Raw genomic sequence first — 24,957 nt, 5'->3', positions numbered from 1 at the left:
TTCTTTCATGAGTTCCTTAGCTTTTTCTGATGTGATACACCTGAGCAGTGGCATTGAGTATCCTCTTCGGTACATAACACCGTCGAGCAGTATGTACCTAGCAGCTTGTCTTTGCAGAGTTCTGGCCTTGTTTCTATCTGCTGGCAATGTCCCATTTGTCAGATATTCCAGGTAAGGTGCCATCCATGTATCTTCTATTCGAATTTCCATGCTGACTTCGGTCGCATCAATGCTTGGTTCGCTTAATCTCTCTACTGGGACTATGTTCAAGGTGTCAGTGTCTTTAGCACTTGCAAGTTTGGCCAAGGCGTTTGCATTCGAATTTTGGTCTCGCGGAATCTGCTGGAGGGTGTATTTTGTAAACTGTGCTAGCAAATCTTTTGTTTTATTAAGGTAGGCCATCATTTTTAATCCTCGCGCTTGATATTCTCCCAGGACTTGATTCACGACCAGCTGGGAGTCGCTGTAAATATCGAGCGCTTTTATATTCATCTCCCTGGCCATTCTCAGTCCAGCGAGGAGTGCTTCGTATTCCGCTTCATTGTTTGACGCTGCGAAGTCAAACCTGATTGCGCAGTGAAATCGATGCCCATCGGGCGTTATCAATATCACTCCCGCTCCAGCGTGTGATTCATTAGATGATCCATCTGTAAATAGTTTCCACGAAGGAGTCTTGTCTTGAGGCATGGGCGCCTCAGGCTGTTTGCACAGCTCGTTACCTGGGAGTTTGGTGAACTCCGCAATAAAATCGGCTAAGGCTTGCCCTTTTATTGCTGCTCGCGGTGAATAAGTTACGTCGAACTGTCCCAATTCGACCGCCCATTTTAACAGTCGTCCAGCCGCCTCGGGTTTTTGGAGGACTTGCCGAAGGGGCTGGTCGGTCAGAACCGTGATAGGATGGGCTTGGAAGTACGGTCGCAACTTTCGGGAGGCTAGAATTAGGCAATATGCTAATCTTTCGATCGGTGGATATTTCAATTCTGCACCGATAAGCCTTTTGCTGACGTAGTAAACAGCTTTCTGCACGCCTTCTTCTTCCCGTATCAGTACCGCACTAGCAGCAACTTCGGTAATCGCCAGATAAATATACAAAGTCTCTCCTTCGATTGGTTTTGATAGGATGGGAGGTTGCGACATATGAGCCTTTATTGTCTGGAATGCTTGCTCGCAGTCTTCCGTCCATTCAAACTTCTTATTTCCCCTAAGTAGATTGAAGAATGGAACGCACTTGTCAGTTGATTTTGAGATGAATCTACTAAGGGCAGCTATCCTTCCGGTCAGGCTTTGGACATCCTTGATCTTTTCTGGCGACTTCATATCGATCAGGGCTTTTATCTTGTCGGGGTTGGCCTCGATGCCCCTTGAATTTACTATAAACCCTAAAAACTTTCCTGACCCGACTCCAAAGGAACATTTGAGGGGATTCAACTTCATATGGTACTTGTTTAACACATCAAAGCACCTTCGCAAATCCCTCACATGTCCTTCAGCCTTTTTGGACTTTACCAACATGTCATCCACATATACCTCCATGCTAACTCCGATCAGCTCCTTGAACATGTGGTTGACTAGTCGTTGGTAAGTCGCACCTGCGTTTTTTAGTCCAAAAGGCATTACCTTGTAACAATATAAGCCCGTATCGGTCCGAAAGCTGGTATGATCCTCATCAGGGGGATGCATGCTGATCTGATTGTAGCCTGAATACGCATCCATGAACGAAAAGATCTCATGCCCAGCAGTTGCATCGACTAGCTGGTCGATCCTCGGGAGTGGGAAGCAGTCTTTTGGGCAGGCCTTATTGAGGTCTGTAAAATCCACACAGGTCCGCCATTTGCCGTTAGGCTTGGGGACCAGCACCGGATTGGAGACCCAAGATGGATAAAACGCCACCCTGATGAACCCATTTTCTTTAAGTCTTTCGACTTCCTCTTTCAAGGCTCTTGATCTGTCTTTATCGAGCAGCCTTCTTTTCTGTTGCACCGGTGGAAAGACTTTGTTTATGTTCAGGATATGGCTGATCACTGCAGGATCTATACCGACCATGTCTTTATGCGACTAGGCGAAAACTTCCTGGTTCTTTTGCAAGAATTCCACCAGCGCCTGCTTTGCGGTAGGTTCTAAATTCTTCCCAACCTTTACGATTCGGGTCGGGTCTTTTTCATCGAGCTGGACCTCCTCCAGGTCCTCGACGGGTCCAACATTTTCTTCAAAATCCCCAAAGCGAGGATCCAAATCTATATCCTCACTTTGGGCAACACCCTATTTGGTGACTTTTCCACCTGATTGGGTTTGTCTGTTTTCCGTCATCTGCAATCGTTCTGGGGTAGCGCTCCTCGATGCTCCACTTTTTTCCTTTGTGATCGAGGCGTTATAGCACTCCCTGGCTTCCCTTTGGTTTCCCAAAACGCATCCTACCCCTGCGTCCGTTGGGAATTTCATGGCTAGATGCCACATGGAGATGATGGCCCTCAGTTCAACCAGTATGGGTCTTCCAATAACGGCGTTATACGCTGAAGGACAATCGACCACTACAAAAGTGGCGAGTAATGTCCTTGAGGCAGGCGCTGTACCCGTTGTCACTGGGAGTTTGATCATTCCGGCTGGTGCGAGTCCTTCTCCAGAGAAGCCGTATATGGTTTGATTGCAGGGCTCCAAGTCCTTCACGGACAGCTTCATGCGTTCCAGCGTTGATTTATACAGGATGTTCACTGAACTTCCTGTATCGACCAGTACTCTTTTTACCATCATATTGGCCATTTGGATATCTACGACCAGCGGATCGGAATGTGGGAATCGGACGTGTTGGGCATCGCCCCCAGAGAAGGTTATCCCGCATTCCTCTGAGCGGGCCTTTTTCGACGCTCGGTCCTCCACAGTCATCATCTCGATGTCTTGGTCGTGGCGTAGAGTTCGAGCATATCGTTCTCTAGCCTTTCCGCTATTTCCTGCGAGGTGCGGGCCTCCACAGATGGTTAAGAGTGTTCCGGCTACGGGGGCAGGCTGTAATGGTGGCGAGCGTTGGCGTGTGGACGTCTGCTCGTTGCCACCTGGAGCTTCTCGTTGGGAAGTTCCCGAGGCCCGTACGTACCTTCTCAAGTGTCCTTGTCTAATGAGGAACTCAATTTCATCTTTTAGCTGGTTGCATTCATTAGTGTCATGTCCGTAGTCGTTATGGTAACGACAGAATTTGGTAGTGTCTCTTTTTGAAATGTCTTTTCGAATGGGCCCAGGTTTCTTGTAGGGCACACTAGAGCTTGTGGCCTGGTAAACCTCTCCTCGAGACTCAACGAGGGCAGTGTAGTTAGTGAACCTAGGTTCATAACGATTACCCTTGGCTCGTTTATTGTCGGAGGTGGAAGGCTCATTGTGTGGCCGTTTCCCACCATTCTTGCCATTACTGTTGCTGTTTCCGTTGCCCTTGCCGTTGCCATTTGGTTTGGTGCCATTGGCGGGTTCGGCAGCCTTCTTACCCTTGTTCGAGGGTTTTCCATCATCGGCAATGGCTTCTTCGAGCTTGATATACCGATCAGCTCGGTCTAAGAACTCCTGGGTGGTTCTGACCCCATCCTTTCGAAGACTTTTCCATAGGGGCGAACGGCGCCTTACTCCCGCGGTTATAGCCATCATTTTTCCTTCGTCTCCTACTGTCTTTGCTCCGGCTGCCGCTCGCATAAAGCGCTGGATGTAATCCTTTAGTGATTCTCCATCTTGCTGGCGGATCTCAACCAGTTGGTTTGCTTCGGTCGGGTGGACACGACCTGCGTAGAACTGTCCGTAGAACTCCCTTACGAACATTTCCCAGGAAACTATGCTCGCAGGTGGGAACTTAAAGAACCATTCCTGTGCGGCTTCAGAAAGTGTTGCAGGAAAGATCCTGCACCGAGCGTCTTCGGACACTTTCTGAATGTCCATCTGGATTTCAAATTTATTCACATGCGAGACGGGATCCCCGTATCCATCAAAGTTTGGGAGCGTAGGCATCTTGAACTTGCTGGGAGTCTCTGCGTTGGCTATTCTTTGGATAAATGGAGTGCCTTTTCTTCTATCGTGGTCGATGTAAGAGGTCCTTCCTCCGACCAGCTGTTGTACAGCCTGATTTAGTGCGTCTATCTGGGCTTGCAACGCAGTAGGAATAGCTATGGTCTCAGCTGCTGGGGGGATGTTCTCACCATGCTTCTCTCGACGATCATTGAGTATGTCTCTTAGATCTTCCTCTCTTCTTCGTTGCTCGCTACCTCCGAGCCGGTTGAAGACATTATTTTGCCTGGGTTGCCCCCCAGCATCTTGTCTATTTGGTTGATCATGTTGAGGCATTTGGCTCCTGCTTTTACCTCTATTTCCGTTCCTCCCATCAACATTGTCCTTGCCTGAGTCAGCCTCGTTGTAGCCGTGGCCATCTTTGAACTTTGACTGGCTGTGGTAAGACTGGTTGTTCCCTCTATTCCCATCTCTGGCAGAAGCACCCCGAGCGTTAGAGGGTGGCCTGCGCTGGTCGCGATGTCCCCGTGCATTATCATGTCGTTGGGATCCACGGACCGCAGAGCCTAATTCCGAGTCTCTCCTGTTACCAGGAGGGTAGTGACCCCTGTTCGCTTGGTGTGGCCCATCATTCTCGCGGCGTCTAGGACTACGAGGCTGTCGCTCGGCCCTATTCTGCCTTTGCTGCGGGGGATTACCTCGAGCAGCGTGGGATGGAGGATCTGCCTCTAGGTCCAGTGGGACGTCGTTATGGGGCATCTGAGGCTGTTCAGGCCTTTGCGGACTTGAAGGATGGACCGGTGGGCTAGGATTGGGACCTCCTTGGGGTGGCCCAGTTTCAGGTTGATTAGGCTGCGAGGCAGGCGCGGCCTGATTTCTGGCCAACAGCAAGGCCGCTTCAAGGGCTGCCATGGCCTCGGTCTGGCGGCGATCCACCTCCGCTTGTCTCTCGCTTAACTCCGCCCGCTGACGATCAAGTTCCTGCTGCTGCCTTGCCATAGCTTCTGCGGCAGTCTCTTGATTGGCTCTCAGACTAGCCAACTCTTCCTGCAACGTGCCCAAAGTGCTCCTCAAAGTCGCATCGTCCATTTCCTCCTCTTCAAAATCTAGTTGCGGCTCATCTTCCGCCATGCTTACAGGGGGAGGAGGAGGTGGTGGATTCGACGGTGCAGCGGCAGCGGTCTGAGCAACTTTCTTCCCTGCTTTCGCCATTAGTTTTATCAACAACGATGAATCGTCCTCTCAATGAAAGCACCAGAATGTTGACCCACGATTTAGCCAACTGACACGGAGTCAAAATATGAATGATATAGACGAATATGTATAGATAATAACGTAATGACAAAAGTAAAGAAAGCACAGTAATTTATAGTAGTTCGGCCCCAGAATCTGGTAATGACCTACGTCCACTTAGAATGATATTGATATGGGATCAAAAGTGTGATCAGAGAACTTGGGTTCAATGAGTTTCAACACTCCTCATCCACAATACAAGTTTACTCAGATAATTTCTATAATCTCTATGATTCCCGGGCTCCCCAAAAGTCCCTTCCCATGAGCCATCTCTTGCTTTTTATAGGCTCATGAAGGGTTGCCCAATATTGTTACAGATATTATCCCCTGAATCATGGGATATTCAGAAGATTGCATGAAATAAATTCGGGATACATAAGATCTTTCCATAAATGTTGTTTTGCCAGCGGAACCACCGACCAGTCTGGTCGTGGTAAAGACAGGTCTGTCCTGCTTCTGGTGTGTCTCCTGGTCGATACTCTAGCAGACGCTCCAGGTGTCAGCCACGTGTCAAGAGATTATTCGCCACGTCACAAATGCTAATTTATTGGATAACACAAAGAAATGAGGGTTTTAATTTTGACAGTTGTGATCGCATGTACTTGATGATATTCACTTATATATTCAGCTCTATTAAAAACTTTTGATAGAATATAAAATAATTTTAAAAAATAAAAAAATAATCATACCTATTATTGAAGAGCCTCTGGTATAACAACAGAACACTACTAGCTATAACTATTTTGTTGTCTTTATCGGAAGATTACTCAAACTTTGATTTATATTACAATGAAGAAGCAGGTGATGATAATGATGATGATGTCATTTCACATCATTAGGTTTCCAACTTTAATGACCACATCCTTTGCTCAAATTCATATTTTCTAAACGAGGAGGAGAGCTCTAGCAATGGCTCTCACCATCATCATTACCAGACATCGATTTCTGGTTGCTTTACAATGCTCCGACAATGGCTGTCATTGGAGTTAGAGGAGAAGATAGCTCCACAATTATCTTTAGACTCGTTTTTAATGCAAGCTATATTTTTGCAAAAGAATATTTAAAATTTTACATTAAGTCATATAATTGAAGAAAGTTTCTATTGACCGTATTTTTCAATTGTAACTTTTCAATATTTGTAAAAATAAAAAATTCCCTTTAATTTATCTAATAGAATTTTATTTTTTTATCTAAAAAAATATAATTAAATTTTAAATATATTCATGCAAATAAGTATAAATAAATATACATATATAATCAGGTAGGGTTGGATAAGACAATAGGGTTGGGTACACTTATACCCGTACCCTACCCTATACCCGCATCGGGTACATGTTTTTATACCCTCACCCTACTCTAAACCTTAATTTATCGAGTAATACTCTATCCATCATAGTAGAGTACTCGTGGCTAAAATTATCATCCCTAAATACAACTCTCCTCTCTTAATCCCTCTTTTAAATTTTTTGCTTGCAATTGCCAAGAAGAAAAAAAAAAGTAAACAATAAAAACAATTTTTTTTTTTGCTCAAACAGATAACAAAAGCGAATCCAAAGAAGCCAAAAAAAATCCAGAAAAAGAATCCAACCAATTCGAATCAAGCTCAATTACAACAGAATTATTGGACCATTAATTGTATATTAGTGAGCTAAACTGATGGAAACAATCATTGCTACAGCATAACCAAAAGTCCATAACATGGCAAGACTCAACCAAATTTACAAGACCCGGAACAGAAAACTAGAAGAGAGAAACTGTCCCAGTTTAATACACAAATGAATGCCTACACAGAGTTAAGCCATTAGTAGCAGCAATCAAATTTGGCCAACAAACACTCTTACAATGCTCAAGATATATCAGGTATCCAAAGCAGTTGTAGAAAAACCAACATGTCACCTGGATGAAATGATTATATGGAGAATTTTACGCCCTCATCATCAGCTGAAGACCCCTTGAAGATGGCAAGCTTTCCTTTCTGCTCTAGTAGTTTCAAAGCCCGCATCAGAATTGTGTGGTCAATACCATGCAGCTCTGAGGTATAAGATAGCAAGACTGAGCTCTCAAACCAAAAATAAAGTCCCCTTTTCATAATCTCACTATATAAAGTTGCTCTTGCACGAAACTTTTGGCATGCAAAACTAAAATGAGTTTGTGTAACAATTGACTCATCATCAATCGGTTTGGAAAAAAGTAGTTATTAGTCACAAACTTTTAGAGGAAGATTAGATATATATATATATATTTCCCTGGATAAGGGATATCTACTAGCAGACTTTGTAAAGGGCTAACTTCAAATGTAATGACAAACTAACCTAATCCATGGTCTGAAAAGTTAAATAATATGCAATTAGCATGATGCAACCAAAATCTACCAAGCTAAATTGTTTTTGTTTTTTTTGGTAACCCTCATGTGACGCATTAACTATCTATCAAGCAAAATCAAAGTGTATCTCCCCTAGACTTTTCAAATCTAAAACACAGTACAAGATTTTCCCTTCAAACTCTGCCTCAGAAAACTTTTGGCTTTGAAAGCACAAAATAGTGATCTTAGAGCATCTCCAATATAATGCTACACTCGTGGGATAATTTTATAATCTAGCATTGGGCATAAAAACTCTTTTCAAGCGATGTGCTATTTTGTGCCAAATTTAAACGTGTGCTATATGGGTATTTTGAGTGAATTTTGGTGATTGGAAATAATCATAATCACTTTTGATTATTTAATAATAAGTATATTTATTTTGTTTTATTTTTTTGTAAAAATATATATTTGAATAACAGATTGATTGTGCATTAAAGTAAAAAAAAAAATTACTGTAAAATTAAGCATTACAAAAAACATTTGCATTGAAGATGATCTCAGATCCCATATCTAATTTCATCTTGTGTACAGTAATGATGAACTTTATGAAGTTTGGGAATGGACTATTTCCCACTAGTGTAAAGCAAAAACGGAGAGGCTCAGAAGTTAATGATCATTAGTTCTCGAATAATCAGTGGAGAGAGAACTTGAAAAGGATCATCATTTCAGCTCTCAAACAATCAGATGAGAATAGAGAGAGAGAGAGAGAGAGAGAGACCATTTTCTATATAATAAGCAATCTCTCTAAAATAGTAATTGCAATAGTATCTACACAACTTGGGAGCTCCCTCAGTCAATTCAAAGATATAACTTAACTTGGCATTAAATGCAACTTAGGTACCTGTTCCTCTCGACTCAATCCCTGAACGTATTTCCTCAATGGTCGTAACTGAGTCCTCAAGCCCATTATCTTTCACCTAATCAGATAGGCAAGCAAATTTATTTTAGAATAAGTACACAAATTTTAGCACCCAATTGTAAACTCAAGTTTTTACTCACAAAGTTAAGAACAATGTCAGCCCACTCTTGGATTCGATGCCAGAGAATAAGACACTTCCTATGTCCTTTATCTAACCATTCTGCACGTCCTGTTAAAAAAGCAAAGAAGCACCAAATATTTATGAAGAGAGAGAGAGAGAGAGCGAGACTGATAAGAAGGAAGATTAAAAAGAAAATGGAACCTTCTGAAACTAAAGCTGAGAGGAAGGCTTCCCTGGCTTCATGACTGAGAAATCCTGAACTATCCAAATCAGATGTAAGAGGTGGGAGGCAGCAAGTCAATACACATTGCAGAGAAAAATAATCATTTCAATGGAGATAAAAAGCCTTCTTTTCCTTTTACATTTTTGGTTGAAAAGGCGGAAGAACAATAACAGGTAAGACAATTTTTTGTGATTTTAAAAGCTCTTTCAAAATAGACTATCCAAACCCCAACTAAAAAACTTGAGCTTTTACTTCTCTTCTTCTACTGTCTAGAAATAAAAATAAAGCTATGCCAAACAGGCCCTTAGTCATGCCATTATAGTCCAACTACATTTCAATCAATGATGAATGAAGCATTTTAGAAAGAAAAACAAAAATAATACAAATTTGTACTAACTTTTTTTTTATGTAATTATTGTTTACAATGCCCATAGAAGTATATTTTCACCACCTAGAGATGGTGTTATCCTTGTTGTGGCAACACCAATTCTGATAGTAAGAAGGGTCTATTTTCTCAACCCAAACTAGAGTATAATTGGGACGTACTATGTGACTATGTCCGCAAAGGTGAGAACTATTTCAACCTGGTTCATTCCATAGAATATGCAAGACCTACATGTTTTTATGCGCTTGACAAGGTACTAACACAAGTCTGTATCTGGTTATGGTCATATTGCTTGGCCTTTGATAGACCAACTCAAGATAGACAACCTCGGTTGGATTAATGAAAGCTTGGAAGCCTTCAAAAACTCAAATTAGCAACGAGTTCCTTGATTTCACTCAGACATTTGTGCTAGAGACAAATGCTCAATGATAGAAATAAAAGGCAACTATGAGAGGGCTGAGAAGCAGGGTCCATCTGCATTGAGTTTTGTATTGTGGGAGAGGACCATATTCTCAAATGTCCTAGATATCCAATACAACATTCCTTCATTTTTACCCCAAACATTAATTTACTTGTTTTGCAGAGCAAAGAGGCAATGAAGAAAAATATAAGTTATCTTTACCCAAATAATCTAGCACATGATCCACCAAAGCAAGCAACATGTATAAGGGTTAGATCTTGTAAAACATTACAAGTTTTTTAACTTCCAACTCCAATTGCTACTAGAAACACTAGGACTTTTGTCCAGGCAATTGCAACCCAAATCATGTGTGGACAAAAACTTGAGAAAGAATTCTATAGTAACAGTTATAAAAATAATGGACTAAGACAGAAATGAATTATATGAGGATATTATTGAACAAAAAGAAAGATAAACAATCCAAGTATTTGAGAGACCTAGAACTCTCCCCATAGCTATTGCTCAATTCAATACAACTCCCACATGACCTCTCAATCTTACTTTCCATATACCCCTGATAGGAATGACCTGCATAAATGGTAAGAACAGAGGCAAAATACCCAGAAAATGGAAGATAGCAGTCACTGTATTATGGAAATAATAGGAATTTGAGAGCCTATTTCTCTCCAAAAGTTACAACTCACACCAATATTCTTCACACCTCCAAAATGACAAACATTCCTCTAGATAAACTATTTCCTTCGGTACATCACAGAACCCTACACCTCACCTTACTCAAGTCACTCTCCTCTAACTAACTTTTACATTATTCCCAACGGGTGCTGACTGATAGGCCACCAATAACTTTTGTTTATGCTAGGAAACATGGGAACAAAGCTGGGATGAGGAGCAGCGAATAGTTAGTTATATGAGGGAAATTATGGTGAGGGGAGGTGTAGGATTCCAAGCTGGGAACTAGAATATAAGGAGAGAACATGACGTGTATAAGGTGTGGATTGTGTAACCAGAAACTTGGGAGAGGCTAGGCTCTCGAATTCCTAGTGTCCTATTGAGACTTAATGCAATTTCATTACATTTCGACCATTCTGTGCAATTCTGCTGTATTCTGGGTTGTTTCTTTTTGCTGGAACTGTTTGATTGCAGGAATTATCTACCAATAGTGGTATCAAAGCACTACGATCCGTATGGCACCAAAGAAGGATTTGCAATTGGAATCGATAGAAGGGAAGATGGAGGAGATTCAGTCGGAGGTTTACCGAGAATTACAGGAAGCCAGATCTGAGTTTCAGCAATTTCCTAAAGAACTTGATCTGCTGAAACAAGAGATGCAGAGGTTGCCAGTAATGGAGAAGAAGATGGATTATCTTGTCACTCATCTAGCGACTTTATTGCGAACCCAGGGGCAACATACGCCAGCTGCAGCAACGGGGAGTACCGACCAACACGTTCAGCAGAGTTTGGAGGAAAGCCCAGCTGAACAGATTCCTCCAGTTTCGGCGGCCAGGAGTATTCCGCCGGCCACGGGATCGGCGCCACCGCCACCTTCGATGCAGCGGGTATCTTCGTTTGGGGAAATCAACACAGGCCATGATTTTCGGCCGGTGAGGATGGAGCTGCCCCTATTTTCGGGAGAGCAACCCGATGGATGGATATCTAGAATGGAACGCTATTTTTTGTTGATGAGGATGACTGAGCAGCTTCAGTTAGAATCGGCTATTGTGGCTCTGGAGGGGGATGCTTTGACATGGTTCTAGTGGGAACATCATCGTCGACCGATTACATCTTGGGCATCATTGAAGAGGTTGATATTACAGCGGTTCCGGGAATCTCCAGTTGGCTCCATATCTGAAGAATTGCTATCCATTAACCAGACCACTACAGTGAAGGAGTATCGGGTCAGGTGGGAAATGCTTGCCGCTCGGGTCCCCGACGTCCCGGAACACATTCTGGAAGGAAGCTTCATGTGTGGCCTCAAGGATGAGATCAAGGCTGCTCTTCACGTCCTTCAGCCTATTGGGTTAGCCCACATCATGGACACCGCCCAGAGAGTAGAAGAAGGGCAGCAACTCTTTTATTCAGGCCCATTTTTTCGGCCCAGCTCACAGAAGACTGCTCATGGACAGTCGGCCCAGATTCGAAATGCCCCTGTTCTTTCACGCACCCAGCAAACCACGTTTACAGCTCCCTCGTCCACAACTTCGCATCCTCAGCCGCGCGCAGCTTCTCCGGCGTACGGCGCCGGTCAGCAGAGCAAAACTCCGGCGTTTCGCCGCCTCACAGAAGCAGAATATCAGGAGAAACGGGCCCGAGGCATCTGTTTTAAGTGTGACAAAAAAAATTTCAGAGGGCATGAATGTGATCAGTGGGCATTGCAAGTGTTGCTATTATCAGATGAGGAAGATGTTCCACTTACAGAGGAGTCCCCTCCACCCTCGCCGGAGTCGGAAGAAACGGTGGTCACTGAGGAAACCTTAGCTACCTTATCACTTAATTCACTGGTAGGTATATCATCGGCGCACACAATGAAGTTGGCGGGGCATATAGGGCAGCGGCCAGTTACGGTTCTCATCGACAGTGGGGCAACCCACAATTTCATCTCCATGGATGTTGTTTCAGCAGCGGGCCTTCCTATTACAGCCACCACTTGTTATGGAGTATTGTTGGGCACGGGTGGAAAAGTAAGAACAGAGGGTATACGTGCGCAAGTGGAGTTGGATCTAGGGGCATTGCGGGTAATCACAGATTTTCTGCCACTCGAGTTAGGGGGAGCTGATGTGATATTGGGTATTAAGTGGTTGGAGACGTTGGGCAACATGCAAGTTAATTGGAGAACCATGATTATGAAGTTTGAAATGGTGGGAATGTGGATAACTTTGCAAGGTGATCCAAGCCTATGCAAGTCACTGATTTCGTTGAAGGCGATGATACTTTCAGTTGAAAAAGAAGCACAAGGATTTTGGGTCCATTTTGGGGCGTTATCTAAGGAAGAGGACGTGAATAATGGTATTCAACCCGCCCAAATTACCGCTGTTTTACAGCGTTTTGCCGCTGTCTTTGGGTCACCACAGGGGCTGCCTCCAAGCCGAGGAAGGGAACATGCCATAGTACTTAAAGAGGCCATATCGGTACGCTCAAGCCCAAAAAGATGAGATAGAAAGGTTGGTTATGGAGATGTTACAAGCAGGGATTATTAGGCCAAGTACTAGCCCTTTTTCGAGCCCGGTTCTTCTAGTTAAAAAGAAGGATGGTAGCTGGAGGTTTTGCGTTGATTATCGGGCTTTGAATAGAGAAACGGTGGCGGATAAGTTCCCAATACCCGTCATTGATGAGCTGTTGGATGAACTCCATGGAGCACAAGTGTTTTCGAAGTTAGATTTGAAGTCGGGATACCATCAAATCCGGGTGGCAGCAAGGGATATCGAGAAAACGGCCTTTCGTACACATGAGGGACATTACGAATTTCTTGTCATGCCGTTTGGGTTGATAAACGCTCCAGCCACCTTCCAAGCGTTGATGCATCAAGTTTTTCGTGACTTTTTACGCAAGTTTGTGCTGGTTTTTTTGACGATATTTTGTTTTACAGCTCTTCCATGGAGGACCATGCTCACCACCTTTCTTTAGTTTTGGAGAGACTGCAGCAACATACACTTTATGCCAACCAAAAGAAGTGTTTATTTGCTCAAAAACAGGTGGAATATTTGGGTCATGTAATTTCAGGAAACGGCATGGCAGCAGACCCAAATAAGTTGGCAGCTATGGAGGATTGGCCCATTCCAAAAAATATTAGGGAGCTGCGGGAATTCTTGGGTTTAACAGGTTATTATCGGAAGTTTGTGCAAGGTTATGGACGGATAGCAAAGCCATTGACGGACCAGCTGAAAAAAGACGCTTTTGGGTGGACAATAGAGGCACAAGAGGCGTTTTTCCAGCTGAAGAAAGCCATGTGTTCGACCCCGGTTTTGGCGTTGCCAAATTTTTCTGCACCATTTGTGGTGGAAGCCGATGCTTCGGGTAGTGGATTGGGGGCGGTATTGATGCAAAATGGGAGGCCAATCGCTTTTTACAGCCATGTATTATCCGCTAGGGACCGTCTTAAATCAGTCTATGAGAGGGAATTGATGGCTATCGTGTTGGCTATACTTAAATGGCGTCCTTATTTACTTGGGAGGAGGTTTGTGGTGCGAACGGATCAAAAGAGTTTGAAGTTTCTGTTAGAGCAGCGGCTTGTGGCTTTGGAGCACCAAAAATGGCTCACCAAGCTCCTTGGGTATGATTTTGAGATCCAATACCGTCCGGGTTTGGAAAACAAGGCGGCGGATGCCTTATTTAGATTACAAGGGGACGTTACTCTTGCTGCCATCTCAGTCCCACATCTTATTTCCATACCGAATTTACAAGCACACGTGGCCACAGATCCTTTTTTAGCTAAGGTGATTGAGGAGCTGTCAATGGGCAAGTCGTGTGGTGGGTTTTCATGGGTACAAGGTTGTCTCAAGTTTAGGGGCAGGTTGGTCTTACCATCTTCGTCCCCTTTTATTCCACTGTTATTAAATGAGTATCATGGCAGCAAGATAGGTGGGCATTCGAGGGTCTTTAAAACATTCCAAAGGTTGGCGGCGGATCTATATTGGAAGGGAATGAGAAAGGATGTGCAGAAATACGTACTGGAGTGTGCGGTATGCCAACAAAACAAATATTTAGCTCAATCGCCAGCGGGTTTATTGCAACCATTACCCATTCCGGAACAAGTTTGGGAGGACATTTCAATGGATTTCATAGAGGGGTTGCCATTGTCGAATGGGTTTGACTCTATTCTTGTGGTGGTGGATAGGTTGAGCAAGTATGGTCATTTTATTCACTTGAGACACCCATATTCAGCAGCATCGGTGGCGGCTGTTTTTGTCAAGGAAGTGGTCAAACTTCATGGGATCCCAAGATCCATTGTGTCGGATAGAGATAAAATTTTCCTCAGCTTGTTTTGGAAAGAGTTGTTTCGGCTCCAAGGGACTGCATTGAAGCAAAGTACAACTTATCATCCACAATCCGATGGGCAAACGGAGGTGGTTAACCGCTGTGTAGAGACGTACCTTCGTTGTTTTGTAAGCTCCAAACCCAACCAGTGGGCAAAATGGCTGCCATGGGCTGAATTCTGGTACAATACTTCCTATCATACAGCCGCTGGAATGACTCCTTTTCGGGTCTTGAGCATGGCAGCACTAGAGTACCGGCAGTGGAACAAAATTTAATGGAACGGGATGACATTTTGGAGCTGTTAAAACTGAATTTACAACGTGCCCAGCAGAAAATGAAGGCCCAAGCGGATAAAAAGAGGAGGGATGTCACTTTTGAAGTTCGGGACATGGTGTATGTGAAGCTAAGACCGTATAGACAACGTTCGGTGGCTAAACGGTTGAAGAGAAACTTTCTCCCAGGTATTTTGGTCCGTTTGCAATCATGGCACGAATTGGAGCTGCTGCCTATCGTTTAAAATTGCCCCAAGATGCCGCAATACACCCAGTTTTTCACGTTTCAGTACTTAGGAGGGCATTGGGACCCAATCAGCAGGCTAGCTCAATTCCTCCTGGATTAACGGCTGATTTGGAGTGGCTGCTGGAGCCGGAGGAGCTCTTGGAGGTTCGGCCAGGCACACATACGGAGTCCCCGCAAGCGCTCATCAAGTGGAGTAATTTGCCAGATTTTGAAGCCACTTGGGAAGATTTTTCGGTGATTCAAGACCAGTTTCCTCACTTTCACCTTGAGGACAAGGTGAAACTTCTAGCGGGAGGTATTGATAGGCCACCAATAACTTTTGTTTATGCTAGGAAACATGGGAACAAAGCTGGGATGAGGGGCAGCGAATAGTTAGTTATATGAGGGAAATTATGGTGAGGGGAGGTGTAGGATTCCAAGCTGGGAACTAGAATATAAGGAGAGAACATGACGTGTATAAGGTGTGGATTGTGTAACCAGAAACTTGGGAGAGGCTAGGCTCTCGAATTCCTAGTGTCCTATTGAGACTTAATGCAATTTCATTACATTTCGACTATTTTGTGCAATTCTGCTGTATTCTGGGTTGTTTCTTTTTGCTGGAACTGTTTGATTGCAGGAATTATCTACCACTGACTTGTCACTCTTCTTCCCCTTCTCTCTCCTAGTGTAAACATATGTAATTTGGGGCCTATCAATACCCCTGCCCAAAGTTTCACCTTGTCCTCAAGGTGGAAATGAGGAAATTGTTCATGAATGACCTTGAAATCTGCCCAAGTGGCTTCAAAGGCAGGCAAGTTTGTCCATTGGATTAGAGCCTATGGGGAGGTCTTTTGGGTGCTTGGTCAAACATCCAGGAGGCGTTCGGGCTCAAGTGTCCACTCCAACTCCACAGATAAATCAGGTGGCAAGGTAGCAGCTTGTTGATGAGGACCCAAAGCAGCTCGTAGTACAGAGACGTGAGAGACCAGATGAAGCAAAGACCTTGGTGGTAACTGAAGTTTATAAGCAGCTGCTCCTATTTGTTTGAGGGCTGGGAATGGCCCAAAAAATCTGGGAGACAACTTTTCATTACGATGTTTGGCCACAGATCGCTGGCGGTATGGTTGTAGCTTGACATACACCAAATCACCCTCTTGGAATTGGATATCTTGTCGTTTCTTATCCACCTGCAGCTTCATTTTTTGTTGAGCCCTATGCAGGTTCATCCTCAGAATATCCAATATATCATCCTGGGCCTTCAAGTTTTCTTCTACAGCGGAGACGGAAGTACCTGTGTGTTCAAAACGAACCAAGGGAGGAGGTTCTCTGTGGTAGACAGCCACAAAAGGTGTCATTCCAGCTGAGGAATGAAATGAAGTGTTGTACCAATACTCTGCCCACGGTAACCATTTAGCCCATTTGCCCGATTTGGAGCTCACAAAGCAGCAAAGATAGGTTTCCAAGCATCTGTGAACTACCTTTGTTTGACCAACAGATTGAGGGTGGTAAGCTGAGCTGTGTTTGAGTACAGTACCCAACAAACGAAACAACTCCTTCATAAAGCAACTCAAAAAAATTTTGTCACGATCCGACACAATGGAATGAGGAATGCCATGGAGTTTGACAACCTCCCTCACAAACACCGCTGATACCATAAGTGCTGAGAATGGATAATGGAGTGGAATGAAATGGCCATACTTACTCAATCGATCAACTACCACCAAGATTGAGTCAAAACCACTAGAAAGAGGCAGCCCCTCTATGAAATCCATAGATATATCCTCCCAAATGCTACGGAATGGGAAGAGGTTGCAGCAATCCCGCTGGTGGTTGCGCCAGGTACTTATTTTGTTGGCAATCAGCACATTTTGCCACATACTTCTGTACATCTTTGCGCATTTCTGCCAGTAAAAATCAGCTACCAGCTGCTGAAATGTCTTAAAAACTCCTGAATGGCCCCTAATGTTGTTGCCATGATACTCCTACAACAAAATTAGAATAAACGGTGAAGAAGAGGGCAATACCAGGCGTCCTCGGAACTTCAAACATTCCTGCTGCAACGAATAACCCCCAGTCTCCTCACCCAAACTTAGATCCTGAAGGATTTTGGACAGACGAGGATCTGTGGCAATATGGGCTCGCAAATCTGGAATGGACAGCAAACTCGAAACTGAAATAGCAGCTAAAGATGCCTCCTGATGAGCGTGAGACAGCATCTGCCGCTTTGTTTTCCAATCCGGGTTTGTATTGGATGTCAAAATCATAACCAAGGATCTTAGTAAGCCATTGTTGATGCTCAGTAGCCACCAACCGCTGTTCTAACAAATACTTCGGCCTTCTTTGATCTGTTCTCACCAAAAACTTTTTGCCCAACAAGTACGGTCTCCACTTCTGAATAGCCAACACAATGGCCATCAACTCGCATTCATAGACTAATTTTGTGCGAGCTCAAGTTAACAACACCTGACTGAAAAAGGCAATAGGACACTTCTCTTGCATAAGCACAGCCACCAAACCCGAGCCTGAGGCATCGGCCTTAACAATGAACGGGTAGAGCAAAGTTGGGCAAAGGCAACACGGACGCTAAGCACATAGCATGCTTGAGGCGGTCAAAGGCATCTTGAGCCTCAGGAGACCACTTGAAAGCATCTTTTCGCAACTGATCTGTGAGAAGTTTTGCTATATTCCCATAGCCTCGAACAAACTTTTGATAATACCCTGTAAGACCCAAGAATCCTCTCAGCTGTCTAATTGTTTTCGGCACCAACCCCTCCTCCATGGCTGACACTTTGGAAGGACCTGCTTCCACCCCTTCCGCTGAAATGACATGTCCTAGATACTCCACTTTTGTCTGAGCAAATAAACACTTTTTTCTATTGGCATATAGTTGATGTTGCTTCAGCCGTTCTAAAACTAGTTCGAAGTGGTGAGCATGAGCTGCAAGCGATGAGCTATAAACCAAGATATCATCAAAAAAAAAATACCAGCACAAATTTGTGCAACAAATCCCAGAATACCTCATTCATGAGTGCTTAAAATGTAGCTGGTGCATTAGTAAGACCAAAAGGCATAACAAGGAACTCATAATGCCCCTCATGCATCCTAAATGTTGTCTTCTCCACATCGCCTACTTCTATACGGATTTGGTGTTATCCCAACTTTAAATCCAGCTTGGAAAAGACTTTTGTGCCATGAAGTTCGTCCAACAACTCATCAATGACTGGTATAGGGAACTTAGCAACTACCGTCTCGCGATTTAGAGCTCTATAATCCACACAAAAACGCAAACTTTCGTCTTTCTTCTTAACCAACAACACCGAGCTCGAGAAAGGGCTTGTACTTGGCTGAACTATACCAGCCTGTAGCATATCCGCCATCAAACGCTCAATCTCATCCTTTTGCACCTAAGCATACCGATAAGGTCTCACTGAAATTGGCCTAACACCCTCACGCAACGTGATTGTGTGTTCTCTAGCTCGTGTAGGAGGCAACCCCGAAGGCATATGGAAAACTTCATCGAACCGCTACAATAACAAAGTAAATACTGGCGAAATTGGACGTTCCTCGACCCTACTGTCTATTATCAAAGCCCTAGCTGAACCCAAAAACCTTGGCCTTCATGCTGCACCGTATGAATGAGAGCTTTCAAAGATATTTGGGATTTGCAAAGGCTGGGATCACCTTGCAAAGTAACCCAAGTACCACCCATCTCAAACTTCATCACCAAAGATTTCCAATTGACTTGCATGTTGCAGAGGGTCTCCAGCCACTTAATGCCTAGAATGACATCCGCTCCGCCCAACTCCAATGGCAAGAAATTAGTGACCACTCTGAGCACTCCCAAATCCAACTCCACTTGACTACAAATTCCTTCCTTTGGAACCTTGCCCTCAGTACCCAATAGCACACCATAACAAGAAGTTGCTGCAATGGGTATGTTCACTGCCGAGACAATGGATGTGGATATAAAGTTGAGTTGCCCCGCTATCAATCAAGACAGTAACCGGTTGATGTCCAATGTGACTTGCCAATTTCATAGTGTGGACTGAAGTTATTCCGACTAGGGAATTTAACGAGAGTGTTGCCAAGGTCTCCTCTGATATGTTCTCATTTGAAGAATCCAGTGTGGGTGGTGGGGAGTCCATTGGGCATTGTTGTTCTTCCTCATCAATCATCAATAAGACTTGCAACATTTTCTATTCACACTCATGGCCTCAAAAGAATTTTTTATTGCACTTGAAACACACACCACGGGCTTTCTTATCTTGGTATTCAGCTTTTAACAATCACTTGAATGGTGGGTTCCTAGTTGCTGTGGCTGACCTTAAAGCGGTTGTAAACGGTGTCGAAGAAGAAGACATCGTGGTTGGCTTGGGTGGGTGAATAGGGCTTAGGGTGGATTTGAGGCCTGTAAAACGAGTGGGCTGGCCCGTTGAGGCAAGCTGGTGGCTCTCTTCAATTCTTTGGGTTGTTTCCATGATATTGGCCAAACCCACGGGCTGTAGGATGTGTAAATCCCCCTTAATCTCCTCTTTGAGCCCTTTAACAAAGTTGCCCTCCAATATGAGCTCCGGCACCCCTAATACCCGAGAGGCTAGAGCCTCCCACTTGACCCGATATTCTTTCACAATCTCCTGATGAACCGATAACAATTCTTCTGAGAGAGAACGCACTGGTACAACTCGAAACCTTAGTAGGATGAGATTCTTGAGGGTGGCCCAAAAAGAAATAGGTCGCCTCTGATGTTCCCATTGAAACCAGGTGAGGGAGCCACCTTCAAGGCCAATAATGGCTGCCTCCAACATGTGTTCCTTGGAACAAGAAATAACGCTCAGCTCGAAAAAATCCACCATCTGGGTTGTCTCCCAAAAATAGTGGTAAAATCCATGCGTGGAACTTTGTAATCTTGTCCAGAATGGTGCCCAGACCCAAACATGTCCGCTGTTGGGTGTGGTGGAGGCGATTGTTCCTGTGAAGAAGTCGTCAGCATCGAGGATTCTGTTCCATCCACTGCGTGTCTCTGCCGATCGTTGCTGGCAGCGATGACATTGGGAGCCGACCGACCAGTTTCCTGAAGCAATTGAGCAAAGTGGCCTATCATGAAATCGATACGGTATTCGCTACACATCCGATTTCAACAGCTCAAGCTCCTTCGAAAACCACTACAGATCCGATCAGACCTCCGTCACTTCCAGTGCAATTCGGACTGAAGAACATCAAACTTCTCTTCCCACAATTCTGCCGATACTTCTTTTCTTGGTCCCATGAGAGATCGTGCTGGCTACTGATACCAATTGATAGGAATGACCTGCATAAATGGTAAGAACAAAGGCAAAATACCCAGAAAATGGAAGATAGCAGTCATTGTATTATGGAAATAATAGGAATTTCAGAGCCTATTTCTCTCCAAAAGTTACAACTCACGCCAATATTCTTCACACCTATAAGATGAACATTCCTCTAGATAAACTATTTCCCTCGGGTACATCAGAGTACCCTACACCTCACCTTACTCAAGTCACTCCCCTCTAACTAACTTTTACATTATTCACATCGGGTGCTGACTTGTCACTCTTCTTCCCCTTCTCTCTCCTAGTGTAAACATATGTAATTGGGGGCCTCTCAACCCCATATCAATATTGTCCTATCTGACTCATCAACCCCAAAACACTTCATCCCATTAACTTTCCCCACTTTTGTCATTCCAAAACTACCTCCAGAGCTTATGTGGCACATTTACGGATCCAGAGGTCTATCGGAATTTAGATTGTTAATCAATGTGGATAAAACTTACAAGTAAGAGTCAGCAAAGATTCCAAACACAAAAATAAGAATATATATAAATAGGAGAGAAAAAGAGGGATTAGAGAACCAAATATGAACTATATAGTTTACATTGCCTAAACTCTAAAGGAGCAAGATAATCAAGAAACACACCAAATGTTTACAAAGAAAATGATTTTATATTGGAAGAAGATTGGCTAAAAGAAGAAGATATAATAATCCTAGTTGCTAACAAGGCCACCCTCAAAAAAGGTTATTCTTTTGGATTATTAGACATCGAAAATCCACTCTAACAACAAAACCTCAATACATAAGCTCATACTTTTTAAGATTTTTGCTTTACACTAACACCACTCACAATGCTGCTACACCATAGCTGAACACAAGCAGGTAAAATTATTTGATTGATAAATTGTGCAATTTAACCATTTACTTACAATTAAGAAAAAGATATCACTTACTTTCAATTTCAGCATTTGAGAATAAAGGAAAATCTTCTTCCAACCCAATCACAAATATCTTTTGGAATCTACAGTACTCTAGAATAAGTTCCTTCCAAAGCTGTATTTGCTTTTCACGGATATCCCTTACTGGCTGCAAACTGGATAAAACAAATTATCTTTATGCCAAAATGAGCCACCAGAAAATGAAGGAAAATTAAACAAAACAAAACAAAATCATGACTTTTGCAAGAAGCTTAGTGATCATGAAAATTGCAAGAAACATGATGAAAAGGAAGTTAAATGTAAGAAAGAAGAAAAAAATTGCAAACAGATCTTTTCTGCATATGAACTTTATGTCTTTTGATCAGATATCACCCTTTTGAAAAGAAGAATAATAAAAAAAAAGAATCCTGGTATAAAATAAATAAACTCACACACCCTTCACTACAGCAGAAACTCAATTAAAATAACTAGGCTAGTTCAACTTATAGCTTTCTAACAGCCTAAATTTGGCAAACAGCAAACAATGCTTTCTTTCGAGGTTCTATTAAGCACATTCGGCAAAACAGCATGAATGCACACAAATATATATGCAATACATCATACATATAATATAGATGAACATCAAAACATATAGAGCCAATATTATGTTTCTCCTGCTTAACGATATATACATATATATATTTATATGATATATATATATCAATTTATATATGAAGTGGTGCTTTTAACAGAGTACTAGCTGTGAAATAGAAGGATTAACCTCTGTTCAGCAGCAGGGAAAACTTAATTATAAAAAACGATCAAATAACACAAGATTCAAGACTAAATTGACCCTCTTTATTACAAGTTGTCTCTGTTGATGATTATGCATATTGCTTTTCCCTTCTTTTCTTATTTGTGGATAAGAGGTAAGACTATTGATGAGAGAATAATTTTAAATATGTCTGTGTATATAAATATATATTTACATAATACATCATATATGTATATACAATTGTATATGTCGGGAGCCAAATAAGACCACAACTTATGCTTAAAAACCAGTAGAAAATAATTAAGAAAGAGAAAAGGAGATTACGTGAAGTAAGGTGGGTAATTGAAGAAGTGAGGTAGCTTAAAATCGCCCAATTTCTGCATCTTTCAAATCCGCCAGAATAAAGAAACCAATTACTGCATCTCTCTTTAACTGAAACTAATAGAATATGAGGAATGATTACTAAAAATTCATCCAAGAAACAATACACAATCTCATCTGGGTTAAACCTCGAATTCTCAGCCGTAATCAAATCAAAGACCAAATGATTTCTTATATAAGCATGATAGCCCACGCACTAAAAAGAATCCCACATAAAAAATCACGCCTGCACTTCTAAACCAACATTTATTTGGACTCAGAATGTCTATGATCAGATTCTTTGAAAACTTAATAATAACAACAACAAAAAAAGTTAATAGCTTGGACGAAAATCAACCGCATATCTTCAAAGATGATTAAGAAAATTGTTCAAACTTGAACATGAGGTTATCATATCAGTTCATTAAATTTAATAATGTAGAATTGGAAAAAGCTAATTAAACTTATTTCTCCCACACGGTATTTATTAATTAATTTTCGATGGCTGAAGCAAATCATTCTCATAAACTTATCCAGTATAACATTCTTTAAACTGCACCATACTTAAAAATTTCCAGGACCAATTTTAGTTATGGAAGTTTACATCATCAAAACCAACATATTGAAGAAAAAATAACTATCAAAGATTTCAAACCAATCATATTTCGAAGAAAAAAAATCCCAGAACAAAAGATATATAAACAATTTTTAATTCCACATCCACAATGTAGATAATAAGTAGATCAGTATCCATAACTCCACCATCCACAAACCATATCATCTAAAAACACCAAATAAATCCCAACCCTAATAGAATATCATTAACAGTCCCAGAATTTAGCTCTTTAGTATAAATAGGAGGAAATGAAGAGGAAGGGTGAAAACGAGAAATACCGAAACCAATTCAAATGGGAAGCTTGGCGATGTCGTTTTAGTCGTCTTTGGTCTGTGACTGAGACTGGTCGGTTACGGTCAGACAAGAGTCCTTGACTACGTCTTGGGAGCCGCCTTCTCCTTCTTTTTCTTCGTCGCCGGTGGTGAGGTTGGCGCAGGAGAATCGCTCAAGGGAGGAGAAGAAGGCTGACAACACAGTGAAGAAGAAAAGGAGGACAGGCAGAGAAAATGAGAAGGCTTTTATTGAAAAAAAACAAAAAAGAGGAAATTGGAAAATGGACTCACTTGGAAATAATAGTGTGCCCATTGTTTGCAATGAGAATAATATACGGATAATGATTCCATTCATATCTGTACTAAACTAACGAATAACGAATAAGAAAAGTTGATGGGGTGAGAATGAAAAAATGAGAATTACCAAAATACTACTTTAATTTATTTTAATAAAAAATAATAATTTAATCAGTTTTAGCATTGCAGTTTTTTTTTTTTTTTGGCAATAAAGAGGAAATTTCATTAAAGGAGATCGTTCAACAGTAGAACTTGAAACTCAGGAGAAACATCAAGAACTCCTAATCTACGATCAGAAACAACACTAGTAGCCTTTGCAAGGCAGTGGGCTAAAGCATTAGCAGATCATCTAATGAACTTAACAGATACATTTCTGGACTTCAACTCAGAGAGGGCACGCTTACAATCGCAAATGAGACGACCAAAGTAAGAATGTAGTTCCACTTTGCTCCTAAGAGATTGAACAGCCACCATACAGTCCGTTTCCACTTCAACATGGGACCAATCAGCATTTTTAATCCAGCTTAAAGCCTCCTTAATTCCGAGCACTTCCGCCACATCTGGAGAGACCAACCCACGCCGACAGCTAGCTACAGCTCCTTGAAACAAACCCCTGTGATCGCGAACCACACATGAATAGTTGAAACGATTTTGAGTCTCAAAGAGGGCAGCGTCTGTGTTAATCTTAATGACCCCAGGCTTAGGAGGACTCCATTTCACAGCCCCATCTGAAGAATCAAGAAGACCCAGAGAAAGATCAACAGCCTTATCCTGGGCATGTACCCATTGGTTCCAAACAGTACGGGCCATAAGAACCACCTCCAATGCCGTGTGATGTTTCTACTGCCAGACCAGATCATTACAGCATTTCCATAATGCCCAACACAACATCGCCAAGCTAGACCTGTGATCCTCAGTCAAGCGGTCAAAATGAGCAGAAAGCCAATCCGAAAATGAACCTAGGATCAAGGTAGAGACGCCCAACCCAGATTGATTCCAGCAAGAAAACAGAGTAATCGCAAGACACAAGAACATGAGAGATAGTCTCGCGGTCTCCTTGGCAAAACGGACAGATTGGGTCAATGGTGACATGCTTCATTTGCAATTGAACCTTGGTTGGGAGACAGGCCTTGGCTGCTTGCCACAAGAAGTTCTTTACTTTGGGCGGGACTTTAAGGTTCCATAATCGACGCCAAAATCCCGAGTTATCGCTGGAAACACCACCTGGAATCGAAGATTGCAATAAATTGTGTGCACTTTTCACGGTATAAACTCCAAGCCTATCATGACGCCAATACCATGAGTCAACATCATCAA

General features: G+C 42.7%; 1 protein-coding gene across 2 annotated transcripts; it reads right to left on the bottom strand.

Annotated features, from left to right (window-relative positions):
• Positions 1-6,838: 6,838 nt before the first annotated feature.
• Positions 6,839-23,628, bottom strand: LOC133777744 (vacuolar protein sorting-associated protein 25). Of its 2 annotated transcripts, none has more exons than XM_062217482.1 (7): positions 23,350-23,628; positions 22,420-22,527; positions 21,357-21,496; positions 8,815-8,868; positions 8,633-8,721; positions 8,475-8,550; positions 6,839-7,302 (listed from the first exon to the last, which is right to left on the bottom strand). In XM_062217482.1, the coding sequence occupies exons 2-7, from the start codon at positions 22,476-22,478 to the stop codon at positions 7,181-7,183; spliced, it is 540 nt and encodes a 179-aa protein (XP_062073466.1). In that variant the 5' UTR covers positions 22,479-22,527; positions 23,350-23,628; the 3' UTR covers positions 6,839-7,180. The 2 variants fall into 2 exon arrangements, with proteins under 2 accessions (XP_062073466.1, XP_062073465.1); XM_062217481.1 differs by having other exon boundaries at positions 22,420-22,533; positions 23,350-23,627.
• Positions 23,629-24,957: the final 1,329 nt, after the last annotated feature.

The sequence above is a fragment of the Humulus lupulus genome, chromosome 5, assembly GCF_963169125.1.
Source record: "Humulus lupulus chromosome 5, drHumLupu1.1, whole genome shotgun sequence".
NCBI classification, from domain to species: domain Eukaryota; kingdom Viridiplantae; phylum Streptophyta; class Magnoliopsida; order Rosales; family Cannabaceae; genus Humulus; species Humulus lupulus.
The sequence above is the reverse complement of the archived record's forward strand: the minus strand, read 5'-3'. Positions and strand labels throughout refer to the sequence as shown.